This window comes from Nerophis ophidion, linkage group LG12, assembly GCF_033978795.1.
Source record: "Nerophis ophidion isolate RoL-2023_Sa linkage group LG12, RoL_Noph_v1.0, whole genome shotgun sequence".
NCBI lineage: Eukaryota > Metazoa > Chordata > Actinopteri > Syngnathiformes > Syngnathidae > Nerophis > Nerophis ophidion.
This window is the reverse complement of record NC_084622.1, coordinates 50,764,950-50,787,562: the sequence shown is the minus strand read 5'-3', so window position 1 is coordinate 50,787,562 and position 22,613 is coordinate 50,764,950. Positions and strand designations below refer to the sequence as shown.

The 22,613-nt window shown below is 41.6% G+C and overlaps 3 protein-coding genes across 8 annotated transcripts in view; 2 read left to right on the top strand and 1 right to left on the bottom strand.

Moving 5' to 3' along the window:
- Positions 1-4,077, top strand: part of LOC133563533 (pleckstrin homology domain-containing family A member 5-like) — a 323,705-nt gene extending 319,628 nt beyond the window's left edge. For 3 of the 5 annotated variants that reach the window (XM_061917704.1, XM_061917702.1, XM_061917703.1), the window contains 2 exons: positions 310-409; positions 1,416-4,077. In XM_061917704.1, the coding sequence (XP_061773688.1) occupies positions 310-401 (92 nt within the window). In that variant the 3' untranslated portion in view covers positions 402-409; positions 1,416-4,077. The remainder of the gene's footprint in view (positions 1-309; positions 410-1,415) is intronic. The other 2 variants (XM_061917701.1, XM_061917700.1) reach the window with 1 other exon arrangement.
- A 4,375-nt stretch (positions 4,078-8,452) lies between these two features.
- Positions 8,453-22,609, top strand: LOC133563532 (COMM domain-containing protein 4-like). 2 transcript variants are annotated; one of them, XM_061917698.1, is made up of 8 exons: positions 8,453-8,529; positions 8,737-8,808; positions 9,482-9,547; positions 9,625-9,664; positions 9,819-9,938; positions 16,798-16,878; positions 16,962-17,138; positions 22,401-22,609. In XM_061917698.1, the coding sequence occupies exons 1-8, from the start codon at positions 8,527-8,529 to the stop codon at positions 22,439-22,441; spliced, it is 600 nt and encodes a 199-aa protein (XP_061773682.1). In that variant the 5' UTR covers positions 8,453-8,526; the 3' UTR covers positions 22,442-22,609. The 2 variants fall into 2 exon arrangements, with proteins under 2 accessions (XP_061773682.1, XP_061773683.1); XM_061917699.1 differs by lacking the exon at positions 8,737-8,808 and having other exon boundaries at positions 8,477-8,529.
- The window catches only part of LOC133563529 (alpha-mannosidase 2C1-like), a 54,431-nt gene continuing 42,562 nt past the window's right edge, over positions 10,745-22,613 (bottom strand). Inside the window, exon 28 of the transcript XR_009809061.1 lies at positions 10,745-11,187. The gene's annotated coding sequence lies outside the window, so the exon portion shown is untranslated. The remainder of the gene's footprint in view (positions 11,188-22,613) is intronic.

Genomic DNA, 22,613 nt, shown 5'->3' with positions numbered 1-22,613 from the left:
TGCTTGGGTGTGTTGCTTGGGTGTGTTGTTTGGGTGTGTTGCTTGGGTGTGTTGTTTGGGTGTGTCGTTCGGGTGTGGTGTTTGGGTGGGTTGTTTGGGTGTGTCGTTTGGGTGTGTCGTTTGGATGAGGTGTTTGGGTGTGTCGCTTGGGTGTGTCGCTTGGGTGTGTCGTTTGGGTTGGTTGTTTGGGTGTGTCGTTTGGGTGTGTCGCTTGGGTCTGCTGTTTGGGTCTGCTGTTTGGGTGTGATGTTTGGGTGTGTCGTTTGGGTGTGTCGTGGTGTTCAACAAGCTCATCTGTTTTGTTTGCAGTGAAAAGCCCGTCGTCATCCTCCCCAACCCCTCCGCCGTCTCCTAACACCCACCCTCAGCTCGCTGACGGGTCTCACTTCATGTGTGTGTAGTAGCACCAGTAAGCACCTTCATCCACCTCTTCTTCTCTCTCTTCTCACCATGCTTACTCTGCTAGTGCAGATGCAACACCCAAAACCAGTCAAGTTGGCACTTTGTGTCAATCAATCAATGTTTATTTATATAGCCCTAACTCACAAGTGTCTCAAAGGGCTGCACAAGCCACAACGACATCCTCGGCTCAGATCCCACATAAGGGCAAGGAAAAACTCACATCCCAGTAGGATGTCAATGTTAATGACTATGAGAAACCTTGGAGAGGACAGATCTGATTTTATACCCAATCATAGCACCCACCTGTTCCCAATTAGCCTGCTCACCTGTGGGATGCTCCAAATAAGTGTTTGATGAGCACTCCTCAACTTCCTCAGTCTTTTTTGCCACGTGTGCCAGCTTTTTTTAAACACGTCGCAGGCATCAGATTCCAAATGAGCTAATATTTGCCAAAAATAACAAGACTTTACCAGGTCGAACGTTAAGCATCTTGTCTTTGTAGTTTATTCAATTGAATATAGGTTGGAAAGGATTTGCAAATCATTGGATTCTGGGTTCAATCCCGGGCTCGGGATCTTTCTGTGTGGAGTTTGCATGTTCTCCCCGTGACTGTGTGGGTTCCCTCCGGGTACTCCGGCTTCCTCCCACCTCCAAAGACATGCACCTGGGGATAGGCCCCTCCCACCTCCAAAGACATGCACTAAATGGTCCTTAGTGTGTGAATGTTGTCTGTCTATCTGTGTTGGCCCTGCGATGAGGTGGCGACTTGTCCAGGGTGCACATCGCCTTCCGCCCAATTGCAGCTGAAATAGGCTCCAGCGACAATAAAAGGGACAAGCGGTAGAAAATGGATGGATGTATTCTGTTTTTATATATGATTTACACAAGTTGCCATCTTCACTGGTTTTGGGTTATGTAATATTTGCATGTTAGATGTCTCTTTAAGCTGGAAACAAGAATAACTTTGTTGGTTTACCACATTTTGCATCATTTTGACATCTTTCTCTCCTCAGCACAAGCCCTGGCCTCGGTCAAAACCTACACATGAAGGAGCGGAGCCAAGGCCATCTCGTCTCCGAGGTCCTGACCGGCCTTGTGTGATCACTGTGACGTTTGAAGTATCTTTATCTCTTGTTTTTACCTTAATTTTAAATTATTTTAACAGGCTCGTCTTGTAACTTTCCGTTATTTTAACATTCATATTTAACCATTTCTTGCGCCGCAAGATGAGCGGAGGAGAATTACCGTATTTCCTTGAATTGCCGCCGGGGCACTAATTAATTTAAAACCTCTTCTCACTCCGGCGCTTACCAAAGGCATGTGGTAAATTTAGGCCTGCGCTTATAAATTTGAGTGTGATGTAAGGATAACATCATGAAAAGCACATTTAATAAAAAAAAACGTTATTATGGTCTTACCTTTACTTATAAATGAAGTCCATGTGCAGCTCCTTCTGATCAAAAGCATCGATAACTTGTTTATAGAAGTCTTCCTTATTTTTCTTCAGTTTTAAAAGTCTCTCTGTCTCGATGGAGATCTTCCTTTATTACCTCCTGCTTCGATTGAAAGTCCAGTTTAGAAAACATTTATTTTAGATATGTAATCCTCCATGTTAAAAGTGCAAGCGAGAGGAAAAAATAAACGATCGCTGCTCACTCTTGCTGCTTGTTGTCACTTCTTCTGCAGCCGAGTAGTCGCAAGAAGGATCACTAGCGCCCTCTACCACCAGGAGGCGGGAGTTATTTAATGACTCATATTTGACACACGCAGCTACGGTATATTAATAAAACATAGCTGCTTACTGTTCTTTTTAGCATATTCAATAGCTTGGACCTTAAATCCTACTGAATAGCTCTTAATCTTCTTCCCTTTATGCGATTTCAAATGATTGAAATCAGCCTCCTCCATTTTGAAAATGATGACAGGTGAAGTGTCACTCATGACGTGACGAGTTTGACCCGGTGGAAATTCTAGACGTGCTAATAAAAATGATATTTTGCGAAAGGAGTTTGACCCGGCAGTAATTCTAGGCAGGCACATACGATATACCCGGCAGCTATTCAAGGAAATACGGTAACTACTTCTTTCTTAAAGGGGAACATTATCACCAAACCTATGTAAGCGTCAATATATACCTTGATGTTGCAGAAAAAAGACAATGTATTTTTTTAACCGATTTCCGAACTCTAAATGGGTGAATTTTGGCAATTTAAACGCCTTTCTGTTTATCGGTCTTTTAGCGATGACGTCAGACGTCATTTTCACATTCTCAGTTCTGTTATTTTCCGTTTTTTCGACTATTTTTGGCAACTTTGGAGACATCATGCCTCGTCGGTGTGTTGTCGGAGGGTGTAACAACACTAACAGGGAGGGATTCAAGTTGCACCACTGGCAAGAAATCTTCCGCCAGACCCCCATTGAATGTGCCAGAGTGTCTCCACATTTGACCGGCGATGCTAAGACAGACATGGCACAGAGATGTATGGATAACCTGCAGATGCATTTGCAACAATTAAGTCAACGAAATCACAAAGGTGAGTTTTGTTGATGTTGTTGACTTATGTGCTAATCAGACATATTTGGTCGCAGCATGACTGCCAGCTAATCGATGCTAACATGCTACGCTAATCAATGTTAACATGCTATTTACGCTAGCTGTATGTACATTTGAAACTAGATACCCACATTTAATGCGAAACAAACACTTACCAATCGATGGATTTAAGTTGCTCCAGTGTCTCAAGATGCGAAAGTCCTGATCGTTTGGTCCGCACATTTTACCGGCGATGCTAATAAGGCAGCCATGCTATGGGCCACTTCATTAGGTACACCCACGCTATGGCCGAATAGCGTCAATAGCCATTCGCTCAATAGCTTCAATTTCTTCTTCAATTTCGTTTTCGCTATCTGCCTCCATACTCCGACCATCTGTTTCAATACATGCGTAATCTGTTGAATCGCTTAAACCGCTGAAATCCGAGTCTGAATCCGAGCTAATGTCGCTATATCTTGCTGTGGTAACCGCCATGTTGTTTGTATTGAAGTCACAGGGAAATGGACAGTGGTTTCGAAGATAGCGAAAATAAGGCACTTTAAAGCTTTATTTAGGGATATTCCGGGACCGGTAAAATTTTGAAAAAAACTTCAAAAAATACAACAAGCCACTGGGAACTGATTTTTATTGTTTTTAACCCTTTTGAAATTGTGATAATGTTCCCCTTTAAGGAAGGACGAACCCCACTTTGGAACTGCAGATACAAAAAAAACACATCAATTTCTCTTCTTTCTTGGTTGTAATTATTTTAAATGAATGTTCCGGCTTGAGTCGCTCTCCACTTTCGGTTTGTTGAATGGCTGGGAGAGATATTTAAGTTGAGAGATAAAGAAATATATGTATGCGTTTGAATCTATTTTATGACATTTTTGAAGGCGTCGAGCTAGCAGAGGATATTAGCACATGTTAAAAAGAAAAGCAATAAGTACCTAAAGCGTTGGTGGACCCGGGTTGTGTGTACAAAGTGTAATTAAGAGGCGTACTATGTATATAACCTTCTTGCTTCAGCCGGACGGGAGCATGTTTTACAAAATGTGGTTGCATACTAATTTTTAATTTACAAATGTTATAATCCCATCTGTTTTCTATCATAGTGAATAAATGTTTTTGTTCTTTTACAAGTGTGCCCTTTTTTTGTTCACGCCTCAACAAAAGTCTCTTGAGTTGACTTTTTGAGGACCGCTCAATCAAATAACGATTGATTAACGTCGTGGACACCAAATTAAACAAGTTGAAAAATGTATTGGGGTGTTACCATTTAGTGGTCAATTGTACGGAATATGTGTGCAATCTACTAATAAAAGTATCAATCAATCAAACTTACAGGGCCAACAACGCTAAAGTAATGAAATGGCTCCCTCTGCTGGTAATTTGACATTTTTTTTCTTTTTTTCAGAGTACTACTCATCTTTTTTTTATTTTCTGGTGAGACCAATACTTATCTAAAAAAAACTGTAAATTAGTTTATAGCTCTGCTTGCTTACATTATAATAAAAAATGTTAGACAGCACTTACAGTGCCAACCACACTAAAGTAATGAAATGGCTCCCTCTGCTGGTAATTTTGTTTATTTCTTTTTGCAGTAGCTGCTCATCCATCTGCTTTTTTTAATGTTCTGAAGTGAAGTGAATTATATTTATATAGCGCTTTTCTCAAGTGACTCAAAGCGCTTTACATAGTGACACCCAATATCTAAGTTACATTTAAACCAGTGTGGGTGGCACTGGGAGCAGGTGGGTAAAGTGTCTTGCCCAAGGACACAACGGCAGTAACTAGGATGGCACAAGCGGGAATCGAACCTGCAACCCTCAAGTTGCTGACACGGCCACTCTACCAACCGAGCTATGCCGCCCTGATGAAACCAATACTCAACAAAAAAAACTGTAAATTAGTTTATAACTCTGCTTGCTTACATTATAATAAAATTACGTTACACAACACTTACAGTGCCAACAATGCAAAAGTGATGAAATGGCTCCCTCTGCTGGTAATTTGACTTTTTTTTTCTTTTTGCAGTATCTGCTCATATATCCGTTTTTTTTTTTTAAGTTCTGGTGAAATAAATACTTAAAAAAAAAAAGTAAATTATTAGCTCTGATTGCTTGCATTACATTAAAAGTAAGACAGACAACACTTACAGTGCCAACAACGCTAAAGTAATGAAATGGCTCCCTCTGTTGGTAATTTGACCTTTTTTTTTCATTTTGCAGTATCTGCTCATATATCTGTTTTTTAAGTTCTGGTGAGATCAATACTTAACAAAAAAAAAAGCAAATTATTTTATAATACAGTGCCAACAACGCTTAAGTAGTGAAATGGCTCCCTCTGCTGGTAATTTGGCTGGTTTTTTTGTTTGTTTTTGCAGTATCTGCTCATCCATCTGTTTTTTTAATGTTCTGCTGGTAATTTGACTTTTTCTTTTTGCAGTATCTACTCATCTGTTTGTTTGTTTTTTTAATGTTCTGATGAGACCAATTCTTAAAAAAAACTGCAAATTAGTTTATAGCTCTGTTTGCTTACATTATAATAATTTCCTTAACACTTACAGTGCCAACAACGTTAAAGTAATGAAATGGCTCCCTCTGCTGGTAAATTTACTTTTATTTTTATTTTTTATTTTTTTTGCAGTATTTACTCATCTTTTTTTTTGTTAATTTTCTGATGAGACCAATACTTAAAAAAAACTGTAAATTAGTTTATAGCTCTGCTTGCTTACATTATAATAAAATTACGTTGGACAACACTTACAGTGCCAACAATGCAAAAGTAATGAAATGGCTCCTCTGGTGGTAATTTGACTTTTTTTTTCTTTTTGCAGTATCTGCTCATACATCTGTTTTTTTTTAAGTTCTGGTGAAATCAATACTTTAAAAAAAGTAAATTATTAGCACTGATTGCTTACATTACAATAAAAATAAGTCAGACAACACTTAGAGTGCCAACAATGCTAAAGTAATGAAATGGCTCCCTCTGCTGGTAATTTGACTGTTTTTTTTGTTTTTGTTTTTGCAGGATCTGCTCATCCATCTGTTTTTTTAATGTTCTGCTGGTAATTTGACTTTTTCTTTTTGCAGTATCTGCTCATCTGTTTGTTTGTTTTTTTAATGTTCTGATGAGACCAATACTTAAAAAAACTGTAAATTAGTTTATAGCTCTGTTTGCTTAAATTATAATAATTTCCTTAACACTTACAGTGCCAACAACGTTAAAGTAATGAAATGGCTCCCTCTGCTGGTAAATTTCCTTTTTTTTTTTTTTTTGCAGTATCTACTTATCTGTTTTTTTTTTTGTTAATTTTCTGATGAGACCAGTACTTAAAAAAAAAAAGTAAATTAGTTTATAGCTCTGCATGCTCACAATACAATAAAGATAAGTTACACTACACTTACAGCGCCAAACCCATTTAAGTCAGTGGTTCTTAACCTGGGTTTGATCAAACCCTAGGGGTTCGGCGGAGGTCAAGACATATTTGACTCCTCGAGTAAATAAAAACTCCTCCCTATCGGCGTGTTATGGATACGGCAACAGCAGAAGTCTGACTGATTTGCAGGTGTGTAATTTGTTGTGAGTTTATGCACTGTCTTGGTTTTTTTGTTTGAACAAGGTGATGTTCATGCACGGTTCATTTTCTGCACCAGTAAGAATACATGGTAACACTTTAGTATGGGGAAAATTCACCTTTAATTAGTTGCTTATTAACATGGAAATTAGTAACATATTGGGTCTTGACTAGTCATTATTAAGTACATATTTATGCCTTATTTGGCATGGCCTCATTATACCCCTAACCCGCTAACTCTAACCAAATAACTCTAAATTAAGTTTTTGTTACTTGGAATATGTTCCCGTAGTGTCCAAAAAACTCCAACTTAAGTCTTTGTTACTTTGAATATGTTCCTCACACTAAAGTGTTGCTCTGGCGGAGGCCGAGAAGACGGTCAAACTTGACTATCTAGAGCAGGGGTGCCCATTACGTCGATCGCGAGCTACCAGTCGACCGCGGGGGGTGTGTCAGTCGATCTCCAGCCAGGCTTTTAAAAAAAATAGACCTAAAAATTAGTGATCATCAATCTTCACCAAGACGTCACTTAAATGACATTCACGGTACCGGAGGGTCTTGTGAGATGTCGCTGGCTGCTGCAAGATCATTATTATGAAAATATGACCGAGAGGAAGGCGAGAAACACTTTTTATTTCAACAGACTCTCGCGCCGTACCTTCCGTCAAAACTCTAAAGGCCGACTGCACATTTCCTATCTTCACAATAAAGAGTCTCGGAAAACTGGCATGCACAAGCGATCCCTCGGAAAGCTGGCGTGCACAAGTGATGTGCACGCCAGCTTTCCGAGACTCTTATTTTGTTAGCCGCAGGCAGCATGAAGCAGGGCTTTTATTGTGAAGATAGGAAATGTGCAGTCGGCCTTAAGAGTTTTGACGGAAGGGACGGCGCCAAAGTCTGTTGAAATAAAAAGTGTTTCTCGCCTTCCTCTCTGTCATTTTTTCATAATAATGAACTGGCAGCAGCCAGCGTCATCTCACAAGACCCTCGGGTGCCGTGAATGTCAATCAAGCAAGCTACGGAATTTGCCGCCAATGTTTTTCTTGTAAAGTGTATGGAAGCTGGATGAATTAGATGCCAAAAACCAACCACTTTCATGTGGTATTGTACAGAAAGGACAACTTTTTTTCTCCTCCATTTGAAAATGTGGGCGTTATCATCATTACTGTCTGATTCCAATCAATGCAAGTCATCAGAATCAGGTAATACACCAACTTATATTCTTATCTTCGTGAAAGAAATACATCTATATGTGTTACACATGCTTGTATTATCATTAAACACATTTAACTTGTTTACAAAAATGTCTCTTTCATAACTATCCATCCATCCATCCATTTTCTGCCGCTTATTCCCGTTCGGGGTCGCGGGGGGCGCTGGTGCCTATCTCAGCTACAATCGGGCGGTAGGCGAGGTACACCCTGGACAAGTCGCCACCTCATCGCAGGGCCAACACAGATAGACAGACAACATTCACACTCACATTCACACACTAGGGACCATTTAGTGTTGCCAATCAACCTAAATATAAATGATATATATAAATGAGGTAGATCCCCTCGAGTTGGTCAATTGAAAAGTAGCTCGCCTGCAGAAAAAGTGTGGGCACCCCTGATCTAGAGGAAGTAAAAGTCGTAACAAGGTTTCCGTAGGTGAACCTGCGGAAGGATCATCACCGGGAGAGAGGGAGAACATGCTCGCAGGGCTATACGAAAAAAATGTATTTTTATGTATTGTTAAAGTGACTGGGACGTTCACATTTCTCATATTTGACATATAGGAGGATGTACAAAATGTAGTTACATCGCAGAGTTATTATGTGCCAAGTTGTGATACACGTATTCCATTCAAGCGAATCTCATGGAATGCCACTAAATACACAAATCAATAAGCATCAGCACGGAGAACAGATAGTGGAGAAGTCCCGCCCACTATCAATGGTCCAATCAGATGCCGGTATGTAAACCACTTCCTGTTCACTTCCGTGTTTTGGCTCAGTTGTCGGCTCGCAATGGTAAGCGCATCTTTTTCTTCACATTGTTTTCCAGTCACTGCTTGGAAAGACATTTTTCGCTACCTATAATGGATGTATAAAACTATTTTGTACCGCTCAGACTAACGCTGATTTGGTCTTGTTTCGCGTCTTTAGCGGACTAAACTAGTAGCTTTATTAGCATAGCTTGCTAGACGACGTTCATCTTGTGATGTGTTTCTCGGTCAGCGGTTCCGTTTCTGCGGGGATTTGGACTGCCCGGACTGGGTCCTTGCCGAAATCAGCACACTGGCAAAAATGGTAATTAATGGCAGTTTTTTTTTTTTATCCATCTTCTTCGGCTTATCCGAGGTCGGGTCGCGGGGGCAACAGCCTAAGCAGGGAAGCCCGGACTTTCCTCTCCCAAGCCAAGTCGTCCAGCTCTTCCCGGAGGATCCCGAGGCGTTCCCAGGCCAGCCGGGAGACATAGTCTTCCGAACGTGTCCTGGGTCTTCCCCGTGGCCTCCTACCGGTCGGACATGCCCTAAACATCTCCAGAGGGAGGCGTTCGGGTGGCATCCTGACCAGATACCCAAACCACACCTCTCGATGTGAAGGAGCAGGGGCTTTACTTTGAGCTCACCCCGGATGGCAGAGCTTCTCACCCTATCTCTCAGGGAGAGCCCTGCCACCCGGCGGAGGAAACTCATTTCGGCCGATTGTACCCGTGACCTTGTCCTTTCGGTCAGCTTTGGGCTCCTTAAAAAGGGGTAGAAAAGCGCATTTACCATAAGCTAAAGCATATGACCATAGGTGAGGATTGGAATGTAGATCGATCGGCAAATTGAGAGCTTTGCCTTCCGGCTCAGCTCCTTCTTCTCCACAACAGATCGATACAGCGTCCGCATAACTGAAGACGCCGCATCGATCCGGCTGTCGATCTTAATGATCCACTGACAATTTGTTGCAAATCCTGCTGTCCTCTTTATTGCAGTCCAGTGTTAAGATGAAACTCCTCTGTGTCCAAGTGCTGAAAGGTTTGCTCGGCGAGGGCATTGATGTAAGTTTGACTGCGTCCTACATTCTTTTATTCACATTTCCCTAAAACTAAACTGTGATTTATAAAAATCTTTCTAGTACGATAAGGTCACAAAGCTCACAGCAGATGCAAAGTTTGGTAAGGAATAAGAATCTTCTTTTCTGTTACTAAGATATGCACTCAGTGTTGCAAATTGCTTGTAGAAAATGCAAATGCTGTGTCTTTTGCTGCAATGTTTTTTATGAAACAAAATGAAAATGGATGGATGATTTGGTGCCGATGACTGTTGCAGAGAGTGGAGACATCAAAGCGAGTGTGGCCGTGCTCAGCTTCATTTACTCCAGCGCAGCCAAGCATGATGTTGACAGTGAATCTTTGTCCAGTGAGCTACAGCAGCTTGGTCTGCCTAAAGGTTAGTCTACTAAATGTTTGACGACTGGTCCTCTATATTAGAGATCGACCAATTATCCCAGGTTTGGCATTTTTACGTACATCTGTATCGGCCTCTTTTTATCGGTATCTGTATTTTTATTTTCATAACTTACATCAGCAGATACAACATACAGTGGGGCAAAAAAGTATTTAGTCAGCCAGCGATTGTGCAAGTTCTCCCACTTAAAATGACGACAGAGGTCTGTAATTTTCATCATAGGTACACTTCAACTGTGAGAGACAGAATGTGAGTTTATACCAAAATGGATACATGGATGATACAGCAGAGGATTGGGAGAATGTCATGTGGTCAGATGAAACCAAAATAGAACTTTTTGTATAAACTCAACTCGTCGTGTTTGGAGGAAGAAGAATACTGATTTGCATCCCAAGAACACCATACGTACTGTGAAGCATGGGTGTGGAAACATCATGCTTTGGGGCTGTTTTTCTGCTAAGGGGACAGGACGATTGATCCATGTTAAGGAAAGAATGAATGGGGCCATGTATCGTGAGATTTGGAGCCAAAACCTCCTTCCATCAGTGAGAGCTTTGAATGGTTGACCAAATACTTATTTTCTACCATAATTTACAAATTATTTAAAATTCCTACAATGTGAATTCCTGGATTTTTTTTTCACATTCTGTCTCTCACAGTTGAAGTGTACCTATGATGAAAATTACAGACCTCTGTCATCATTTTAAGTGGAATAACTTGCTGACTAAATTCTTTTTTCCCCCAAAAAAGGGTGGACGCACCTTCTCATTAAATGATTTTTCTTTATTTTCATAACTATTTACATTGTCATCATAGAAGCGAGTATAACGTTCCTCCTGGTAGGGGAGCATCCCTTTATGGAGGATGCTTGTGCGTGATATTTTTTAATGTGGGGAGACTGTTGCACAGACAGTCACCACTGGGTCAGGATCCAGTGGCATGGAGTCCAAGAGGACTGGGGACCCTTTTCTGCTGCAGCCTTCATCTGCCATCCCAGCCGTTGTGATGCACCGTGGGGTTAGCAATCATCCCCCGCCTGTTCCACCGTTGAGGTCTTGGGTTGTTATTTCTCCATAACTGGGCCCACATGGATGTGGGGGTGCCTTCTTCCGCTATTGCAGCCGTTGTGGTGGTTCTTACATCTACTGTCTTCCGCCTGCTCCGCCGTTGAGGTCTTTACCGTATCCCTGGCTAGGGGGCAGTCATGTACGAGGCCTTTGGCAAGGGTCACCTGGGGTTACAGTAATAAATGGGTTAACCTCCCAGTGCCCCAAAACCCCATAGAGGAGCCTCCACTGCCGGATGCACTTTAACGTCATGCCCAGGACGTAAACATTTACATTGAAGGCATCCAAACTATGAATCAATACATGTGGAGTTATGTGCTTAACAAAAAAAGGTGAAATACCTGAAAACATGTTTTGTATTCTAGTTTCTTCAAAATAGCCACCCTTTGCTCTGATTACTGTTTTGCACCCTCTTTGGCATTCTCTCTGAGCTTCAAGAGGTTGTCGCCTGAAATGGTTTTCACTGCACAGGTGTGCTTGAAGCTCTTCGAGAGAATGCCAAGAGTGTGCAAAGCAGTAATCAGAACAAAGGGTGGCTATTTTGAAGAAACTATCATTTAAAACATGTTTTTAGTTATTTCATCTTTTTTTGTTACGTACATAACTCCACGTGTTCATTCATATAATTGATGCCTTAAGTGACAATCTACAATGTAAATAGTCATGAAAATAAAAATAAAATGCATTGAATGAAGTGTGTCCAAACTTTTGGCCTGTAATGTACACATGATCCATCCATCCATCTTCTTCCGCCTATCCGAGGTCGGGTCGCGGGGGCAACAGCCTAAGCAGGGAAACCCAGACTTCCCTCTCCCCAGCCACTTCGTCTAGCTCTTCCCGGGGGAACCCGAGGCGTTCCCAGGCCAGCCGGGAGACATAGTCTTCCCAACGTGTCCTGGGTCTTCCCCGTGGCCTCCTACCGGTTGGACGTGCCCTAAACACCTCCCTAGGGAGGCGTTCGGGTGGCATCCTGACCAGATGCCCGAACCACCTCATCTGGCTCCTCTCCATGTGGAGGAGCAGCGGCTTTACTTTGAGTTCCTCCCGGATGGCAGAGCTTCTCACCCTATCTCTAAGGGAGAGCCCCGCCACACGGCGGAGGAAACTCATTTCGGCCGCTTGTACCCGTGATCTTATCCTTTCGGTCATGACCCAAAGCTCATGACCATAGGTGAGGATGGGAACGTAGATCGACCGGTAAATTGAGAGCTTTGCCTTCCGGCTCAGCTCCTTTTTCACCACAACGGATCGGTACAACGTCTGCATTACTGAAGACGCCGCACCGATCCGCCTGTCGATCTCACCATCCACTCTTCCCTCACTCGTGAACAAGACTCCTAGGTACTTGAACTCCTCCACTTGGGGCAGGGTCTCCTCCCCAACCCGGAGATGGCACTCCACTCTTTTCCGGGCGAGAACCTTGGACTTGGAGGTGCTGATTCTCATTACGGTACACATGATATCAGTATTTAATCTTAAAAAAAATAACTAGTCAAGTAGATAGTTATAAACTAGCCTGTTTTTCATACATGAGAAGACTTGCCTTTTTTTTTTCTGCAGAGCTTACTTCTATTCCCCCCCAGAAAAAGGTTTAATATTTACTTAGGAGACCAATTAAAGACGGGGAGTTTTTGCAGTTCATTTGCTGATTAGAGCGTTCAAACTTTTTGTATGATTTGTGCAGGACTCTACGCAAAGTGGACAATGTTATACCATTATAGGGTGGAGGATGTTTAGGGTTAGGCGCAATAAGTGTTCAACTTCAGCCTAAACCCTTTCGGTCTGCAACATTTTCAATTTCTGAATGTACAAATGTTTGTTTATGTAAAACTGTTTGTTTATTTTGTTCACCACTGATCGAAGAAGAAATAATGAACTAATAATAAACTACTTTGGGATGGGAATCAAAAACCGGTTCTGATTCAGAGGCGCTGCATTCCTAACCCCCTATTGTCGCACCATGTTACACGTGTTGGGGATCCTGTCACCAAACAGGATCCCCTCAACGCCTTGATTGCGCCTAAAAATGATGTCCATAAAAGTTAACCCAAACCGATTCCGTAAACCAGGGGTGTCAAACTCAAATACAGAGTGGGCCAAAATTTTAAACAGAACAAAGCCGCGGGCCAAGGTTGAACAAATTAACCTTTTAATAGGGACCCAAACAAGTTTTGCATTAAATATTGAACAAGCAAGGCTTATATAACTTTAGTGACATGTAAAATCCAGTTTCAAATAATAATAATAATTAAAAAAATATCAATAGCATATCAAATAAAATTTAAATAATTTTTTGCCTTTTTTTCTATTTGCAATCTTTTGAGGTAAATATCAATTTTTTTCCACAGGCTAATAATACATTTGAAAGTAAAATAACAATAATGAATGAACCAAACATTCAAGCCTTGAAGTAACAAGAGAAAATGCATGAATAAAACGTTAATTATTGGTCAGTTTGCTGGAAGTTTCCCGGAAGAGTTAGTGCTGCAAGGGGTTTTGGGTATTTGTTCTGTTGTGTTACGGTGCGGATGTTCACCCGAAATGTGTTTGCCATTGTTGTTTGGTGTGGGTTCACAGTGTGGCGCATATTTGTAACAGTGCTAAAGTTGTTTATACGGCCACCCTCAGTGTGACCTGTATGGATGTTGACCAAGTATGCCTTGCATTCACCTTTGTGTGTGTAAAAGCCACAAATATTATGTGACACGCTGTTAGTATGGAGGAAAAGCGGACGTGACGACAGGTTGTAGAGAACGCTAAAGGCAGTGCCTTAAATGCACGCCCCCAATATAGTTGTCCAGGTGGAAATCGGTAGAAATTCGGGAGAATGGTTACCCCGGGAGATTTTTGGGAGGGGCACTGAACTTCGGGGGTCTACCGGGAAATTTAGAGGGTTGGCAAGTATGAGTATTAGTGGTGAATGCGGTGTTACAGCGGCACCGACGCTGTATAACACCGGCGGGCCAGCTCTAATGCTAAATTGATATTGCCTCAAGGGCCAAATTAAATTACACGGCGGGCCAAAGTTTGACAGCCATGCCGTAAACGGTTCTTACGGGTGAGGATGATGTCGTCACACAACATGCGTAGTGACGTCAGACAGCGCCAGAGACCAAGCGAAAGAAGCGCTTCGAAGTTTGTACTGACACTTTTCCAAAAAAGATTGCAACAGCGCTACTTGTAATAATTATGGTATAACAATGTGATAATAAAGTAATGATAATGGTAGCTATTTCATCAAAAGGACATATGAGCAATATGCTGAAACATTTGAACATACAGCATCTAATCAGTGAATGTTGTGATTTTGAACCGGCAGCAGCAGTCATCTGACATAAATACAACAGGTACTAATAGCACCTATATTGTGAACCTATTACCTATTAAATTCAAAAGGAATGCCTTCTCATTCAGATGAGCATGAGGAGACATATTCTGACTGGGAAGTAATAGCTCCAGTTCATCGCGGCAGGAAGGAGGACCACTCTGCCAGGAATGACGAATGTCACCGAGCAGTGACTAAGTTTAAGCTTACAACAATTCGCCACGTAGATGCTCCTAGTCAGAAAAGTTGCATTTTCCTCATATTTTACAGGTGGAGCTCATAAAATGAGAATATCGTGAAAAAGTTCATTTATGTCCGCAATTCAACTTAATATGTGAAACTAATAAGTTATATCAACTCATTGCAAAGTGAGATATGTCAAACCTTTATTTATTATACTTTTGATGATCTTGGCTTACAGTTTTTGAAAACCACACATTTTCTGAGATTTCAAATTCAAGGTTTTCATAAACTGTAAGCCATAATCATCAAAGTTATATGAAAAGAAGGCTTGAAATATCTTGTGTTGCCTGTTCGGAGCCCATGTCATTACATTAGTTTCATCTTGTCAATCTAAACCAGGGGTGCCCATTACGTCAATCGCGAGCTACCAGTCGACCGCGGGGGGTGTGTCAGTCGATCTTGAGCCAGGCTATTTGAAAATATAGACCTAAAAATTAGTGATCATCAATCTTCACCAAGACGTCACTTAAATGACATTCACGGTACCGGAGGGTCTTGTGAGATGACGCTGGCTGCTGCACGATCATTATTATGAAAATATGACCGAGAGGAAGGCGAGAAACACTTTTTATTTCAACAGACTCTCGCGCCGTACCTTCCGTCTAAACTCTAAAGGCCGACTGTACATTTCCTATCTTCACAATAAAAGCCCTGCTTCATGCTGCCTGCGCTAACTAAATACAGAGTCTCGGAAAACTGGCGTGCACAAGCGATCCCTCAGAAAGCTGGCGTGCACATCACTTGTGCACGCCAGCTTTCCGAGACTCTTATTTTGTTAGCGCAGGCAGCATGAAGCAGGGCTTTTATTGTGAAGATAGGAAATGTGCAGTCGGCCTTTAGAGTTTTGACGGAAGGGACGGCGCGAAAGTCTGTTGAAATAAAAAGTGTTTCTCACCTTCCTCTCTGTCATTTTTTCATAATAATGAACTGGCAGCAGCCAGCGTCATCTCACAACACCCTCGGGTGCCGTGAATGTCAATCAAGCAAGCTACGGAATTTGCCGCCAATGTTTTTCTTGTAAAGTGTATGGAAGCTGGATGAATTAGATGCCAAAAACCAACCACTTTCATGTGGTATTGTACAGAAAGGACAACTTTTTTTCTCCTCCATTTGAAAATGTGGGCGTTATCATCATTACTGTCTGATTCCAATCAATGCGAGTCATCAGAATCAGGTAATACACCAATTTATATTCTTGTCTTTGTGAAAGAAAGACATCTATATGTGTTACACATGCTTGTATTATCATTAAACACATTTAACTTGTTTACAAAAATGTCTCTTTCATAAATAAATAAATATAAATGATATATATAAATGAGGTAGATCCCCTCGAGTTGGTCAATTGAAAAGTAGCTCGCCTGCAGAAAAAGTGTGGGCACCCCTGATCTAAACAAACCTTTGAACAGTATATTTTCTAGGCAGATTACAAAGATTCTTAAGTTTTAAAAATGTTACGAAATGTTACATTTTGTTGTAATTTCCACATATGTTTTCTTTTGTGGGGACGATGTGGCGTGGTTGGCAGAGTGGCCGTGCCAGCAATCTGAGGGTTCTTGGTTCAATCCCGACCTTCTACCAACCTCGTCACGTCCGTCGCATACTTGAGCAAGACACTTCACCCTTGCTCCTGATGGGTCGTGGTTAGGGCCTTGCATAACAGCTCTTGCCATCAGTGGGTGATTGTGGTAATAGTGTCAAAGCGCTTTGAGTACCTTGAAGGTAGAAAAGCGCTACACAAGTATAAACCATTTAAAATTTGGTTAAATTCTACAGAATAATGCAAAATATTTTTTTCCGTGCAATGTGCCTTTAAGACCTCACTGTTGACTTTGTAAGGTCATGGTAGCTCTGAACAAAACAAAATGGATTCGTATCCACCATTTCGTTATTTTTTTCTCCTAATAAGAATCGATAAGAGAACTGATGAATAACCAAATCATTAGCAGAATCGGAACCGGAAACATCTTATCAATTGCCAGCCCTATATGTACTCATTCTTAACTTTTATGTCATAATGATACGTTAGCACATTTTGATAACACTACTTTTATGGTCTTGTGCCAGAGTACATGTCTGGCCTGTAATTTTCTGTAAAACAGTTTGTGAGTTGTGCTCTATAAATAAACTCGCCTTGTCTTGCCTACTACTAATGTTGTTTTACGTTTTGAGATGCCTTCGTGATTAATCAAACAAACTATTTTAGAACACACAACAGGGCTGTGCAAGTCGTATGAAGAGAAACACACTGCAGTGCAGGACAAACTAAGAGAGACGAGCTTGAGACGTAAGTACAATATTGATGTGGATCTTACTGTGCATTGATGTTAATGAGTGTTGCTTAGTGACATTTGCTGTGCTTCATTTTAGTAGGAAGATTGGAGGCCGTTTCCTGGCGTGTGGACTATACTCTCAGTTCCAGCGAGCTAAAGGAGGTCAATGAGCCAGTTGTTCAGCTGAAGCTGCAGACTCAAGGAGCAGAGTCAGGGTCCTCGGAAACCACTGTAGTCTCACTTTCTGCTGACAAGTTCAGAGTCTTGCTTTCAGGTTTGTTGTGCATCGATTCTTTACAACAATGCGCGATACCACTGATTTTCGTTCCAGTTTGATACAGAGTATAAGTCAGGTTGGCAGCTGACCAAAACATGCAAATATATCTCATGTGTCTGGTAAAATTAAAAAAAATATTGTATTTCAAGTGTTGCTGCTCTTCAAACAAAAAAAAAATCACAGGGTGTAAAAAATGAGGGCATTATCTTATTTCTTATATTCAACTCTGAAGTAGTCTCTCTAGTACCCTACAATAAAATGATAAATACACCTGCTGTTTTACAATACTAATACATCTTCTTCCGCTTATCCGAGGTCGGGTCGCGGGGGCAGTAGCCTAATCAGGGAAGCCCAGACGCTCCTCTCCCCAGCCACTTCGTCCAGCTCTTCCCGGGGAATCCTAAGGTGTTCCCAGGCCAGCCGGGAGACATAGTCTTCCCAACGTGTCCTGGGTCTTCCCTGTAGCGTCCTACCGGTCGGACGTGCCCGAAACACCTCCTTAGAGAGGCGTTCGGGTGGCATCCTGACCAGATGCCCGAACCACCTCATCTGGCTCCTCCCCATGTGGAGGAGCAGCGGCTTTACTTTTAACTCCTCCCGGATGGCAGAGCTTCTCACCCTATCTCTAAGGGAGAGCCCCGCCACCCGGCAGAGGAAACTCATTTCGGCCGCTTTTACCCGTGATCTTGTCCTTTCGGTCATAACCCAAAGCTCATGACCATAAGTGAGAGCTTTGCCTTCCGGCTCAGCTCCTTCTTCACCACAACGGATCGATACAGCGTCCGCATTACTGAAGACGCCGCACCGATCCACCTGTCAATCTCACGATCCACTCTTCCCTCACTCGTCAACAAGACTCCGAGGTACTTGAACTCCTCCACTTGGGGCAGGGTCCCCCCCCAACCCGGAGTTGGCACTCTACCCTTTTCCGGGCGAGAACCATGGAATCGGACTTGAAGGTGCTGATTCTCATCCCAGTCGCTTCAGACTCGGCTGCGAACCGATCCAGTGAGAGCTGAAGATCCTGGTCAGATGAAGCCATCAGAACCACATCATCTGCAAAAAGCAGAGACCTAATCCTGCGGTCACCAAACTGGATCCCCTCAACGCCTTGACTGCGCCTAGAAATTATGTCCATAAAAGTTATGAACAGAATCGGTGACAACGGACAGCCTTGGCGGAGTCCAACCCTCACTGGAAACGTGTCCGACTTACTGCCGGCAATGCGGACCAAGCTCTGACACTGATCTTACAGGGAGGGGACCGCCACTATCACACAGTCCGATACCCCATACTCTCTGAGCACTTCCCACAGGACTTCCCGAGGGACACGGTCGAATGCCTTCTCCAAGTCCACAAAGCACATGTAGACTGGTTGGGCAAACTCCCATGCACCCTCAAGAACCCTGCCGAGAGTATAGAGCTGGTCCACAGTTCCACGACCAGGATGAAAACCACACTGTTCCTCCTGAATCCGAGGTTCGACTATCCTTTGTAGCCTCCTCTCCAGTACACCTGAATAGACCTTACCGGGAAGGCTGAGGAGTGTGATCCCACGATAGTTGGAACACACCCTCTGGTCCCCCTTCTTAAAGAGAGGGACCACCACACCGGTCTGCCAATCCAGAGGTACCACCCCCGATGTCCACGCGATGCTGCAGAGTCTTGTCAACTAAGACAGCCCCACAGCATCCAGAGCCTTAAGGAACTCCGGGCGAATCTCATCCACCCCCGGGGCCTTGCTAACTACCTCAGCAACCTCAGGCCCAGAAATAGGAGAGTCCACCACAGATTCTCCAGCCACCGCTTCCTCATAGAAGACGTGTTGGTGGGATTAAGGAGGTCTTCGAAGTATTCCTTCCACCGATCCACAACATCCGCAGTCGAAGTCAGCAGAACACCATCCGCACCATACACGGTGTAGACCAGGGGTCACCAACCTTTTTGAAACCAAGAGCTACTTCTTGGGTACTGATTAATGCGAAGGGCTACCAGTTTTATACACACCTAAATAAATTGCCAGAAATAGCCAATTTGCTCAATTTACCTTTAATAAATAAATCTATATATATAAAAATGGGTATTTCTGTCGGTCATTCCGTCGTACATTTTTGTCCTTTTACGGAAGGTTTTTTGTAGAGAATAAATGATGAAAAAAAACTTTATTGAACGGTTTAAAAGAAGAGAAAACACTAAAAAAATGAAAATTAAATTTTGAAACATAGTTTATCTTCTTCAATTTCGAGTCTTTAAAATTCAAAATTCAACCGAAAAAAATTAAGACAAAAACTAGCTAATTCAAATCTTTTTGAAAAATACAAAAAATGAATTTGTGGAACTTCATTAGTAATTTTTCCCCGATTAAGATTAATTTTAGAATTTTGATGACATGTTATAAATAGGTTCAAATCCAATCTGCACTTTGTTATAATATATGACACCTCTGACCAAGCTATATTTCTAACAAAGACAAATCATTATTTCTTCTAGATTTTCCAGAACAAAAATTTTAAATTAATTTCAAAAGACTTTGAAAAAAGATTTAAATTTGATTCCCCAGATTTTCTAGATTTGCCAGAATAATTTTTTTGAATTTTAATCATAAGTTAGAAGAAGTATTTAACAAATATTCTTTGTCAAAAAAACAGAAACTAAAATGAAGAATTAAATTAAAAATGTATTTATTATTCTTTACAATAAAAACAAATACTTGAACATTGATTTAAATTGTCAGGAAAGAAGAGTAAGGAATTTAAAAGGTAAAAAGGTATATGTGTTTAAAAATCTTAAAATAATTTTTAAGGTTGTATTTTTTTCTCTAAAAGTGTCTTTCTGAAAGTTATAAGAAGCAAAGTAAAAAAATAAATGCATTTTTTTAAACAAGTGAAGACCAAGTCTTTAAAATATTTTCTTGGATTTTCAAATATTATTTGAGATTTGTCTCTCTTAGAATTAAAAATGTCAAGCAAAGCGAGACCAGCTTGCTAGTAAATAAATAAAATAAAAAAATAGAGGCAGCTCACTGGTAAGTGCTGCTATTTGAGCTATTTTTAGAACAGGCCAGCGGGCGACTCATCTGGTCCTTACGGGCGACCTGGTGCCCGCGGGCACGCGCTGGTGACCCCTGGTGTAGACAGTGCACTGCTTTCCCTTCCTGAGGCGGCGGATGGTGGTCCAGAATCGCTTCGAAGACGTCCGGAAGTCGTTTTCCATGGCTTCCCCGAAGTCCTCCCATGTCTGAGTTTTTGCCTCCGCGACCGCTGAAGCTGCACACCGTTTGGCCTGTCGGTACCTGTCCACTGCCTCCGGAGTCCTATTAGCCAGAAGAACCCGATAGGACTCTTTCTTCAGTCAGTCGATCTCGAGCCAGGCTTTTAAAAAAAATAGACCTAAAAATTAGTGATCATCAATCTTCACCAAGACGTCACTTAAATGACATTCACGGTACCGGAGGGTCTTGTGAGATGACGCTGGCTGCTGCAAGATCATTATTATGAAAATATGACCGAGAGGAAGGCGAGAAACACTTTTTATTTCAACAGACTCTCGCGCCGTACCTTCCGTCTAAACTCTAAAGGCCGACTGCACATTTCCTATCTTCACAATAAAAGCCCTGCTTCATGCTGCCTGCGCTAACTAAATACAGAGTCTCGGAAAACTGGCATGCACAAGCGATCCCTCAGAAAGCTGGCGTGCACATCACTTGTGCACGCCAGCTTTCCGAGACTCTTATTTTGTTAGCGCAGGCAGCATGAAGCAGGGCTTTTATTGTGAAGATAGGAAATGTGCAGTCGGCCTTTAGAGTTTTGACGGAAGGGACGGCGCGAAAGTCTGTTGAAATAAAAAGTGTTTCTCGCCTTCCTCTCTGTCATTTTTTCATAATAATGAACTGGCAGCAGCCAGCGTCATCTCACAAGACCCTCGGGTGCCGTGAATGTCAATCAAGCAAGCTACGGAATTTGCCGCCAATGTTTTTCTTGTAAAGTGTATGGAAGCTGGATGAATTAGATGCCAAAAACCAACCACTTTCATGTGGTATTGTACAGAAAGGACAACTTTTTTTCTCCTCCATTTGAAAATGTGGGCGTTATCATCATTACTGTCTGATTCCAATCAATGCAAGTCATCAGAATCAGGTAATACACCAACTTATATTATTGTCTTTGTGAAAGAAAGACATCTATATGTGTTACACATGCTTGTATTATCATTAAACACATTTAACTTGTTTACAAAAATGTCTCTTTCATAAATAAATAAATATAAATGATATATATAAATGAGGTAGATCCCCTCGAGTTGGTCAACTGAAAAGTAGCTCGCCTGCAGAAAAAGTGTGGGCACCCCTGTCCTAGGATCATTGGGACACGCTCTGATAAGGTGGCAGTTTAGAGAGGATTAAATGTCGTCATTTTATTAAATAAACAAATGACAGACTGAAAGACTGAGCACGGCGTGCTTGCGCGCTTACCACCAAGGCAGAAGAAAAAGTAGTTTGCATCAATTGCGTTTCATTCAGAAAAGTCTTCAGTTATGTAGTTACGTTACACTGTTCCTGTTAATATACATTATCTCAAAAGTATTGATATTTTGATATGAGAATCAAAGTTAGAGCATAAAGATCTGGTATCTTTGGACTTAGACAAACTTTAATGATCCACAAGGGAAATTGTTCCACACAGTAGCTCAGTTACAATGATGGAAAGTGTAAGGATGGAAAGGACAATGCAAGGTATAAATAGACTAAATATAGCGATATAAATTATAACATATATACGTAATATTTACATAATATATGTACAGTATATTATATATTATGTCTATATCATATATACAATATATAACAAAGACCATGTATAACAGTGACAGCTGCAGCATAAAATAGAGAGTAAATTCAGCAGAAAACAGAAAATAGACATTAAAAACAAAAAGTAGCTAAAATAGAAGGTGTCAGGTAATACAGATATCATCTATGGCGCTGCGATGAGGTGGCGACTTGTCCAGGGTGTACCCTGCCTTCCGCCCGATTGTAGCTGAGATAGGCGCCAGCGCCCCCCGCGACCCCGAAAGGGAATAAGCGGTAGAAAATGGATGGATGGATGGATGGCATCTATGGCGAGTAATCATACAGCTGGATGGAGTGCGGAATGATAATGGTATCGGCGGTATTACTATTTCAGTATCAATCCGCACATCACAAACTCTTAATGCCAACAGTTATGGTTTAATATTTCTATTTGATGTGGGTTTTTTTTTCAGAGCTCAAACAAGCCCAGACAATGATGAACTCTCTACAATGACCAAGAGTTTGAAGACACAAATGCTGAAAGTGCCATTTATACATGTTTGGAATATTTTTTTCTTATCATATGGAGTTGTGTAGATGATGCCGAATGTACTATCTAGATCACATTTGTAAAATTACGTGTTATGTAACTCATTTGAATTGTAATAAAAAATATGTTCAACGGG

Coding starts and splice junctions, on each gene's coding strand:
- LOC133563532 (XM_061917698.1), top strand. Junction 9,939..16,797: donor GCAGCTTGGTCTGCCTAAAG/GTTAGTCTACTA, acceptor AAACTATTTTAG/AACACACAACAGGGCTGTGC. Junction 17,139..22,400: donor GTTCAGAGTCTTGCTTTCAG/GTTTGTTGTGCA, acceptor TTTTTTTTTCAG/AGCTCAAACAAGCCCAGACA.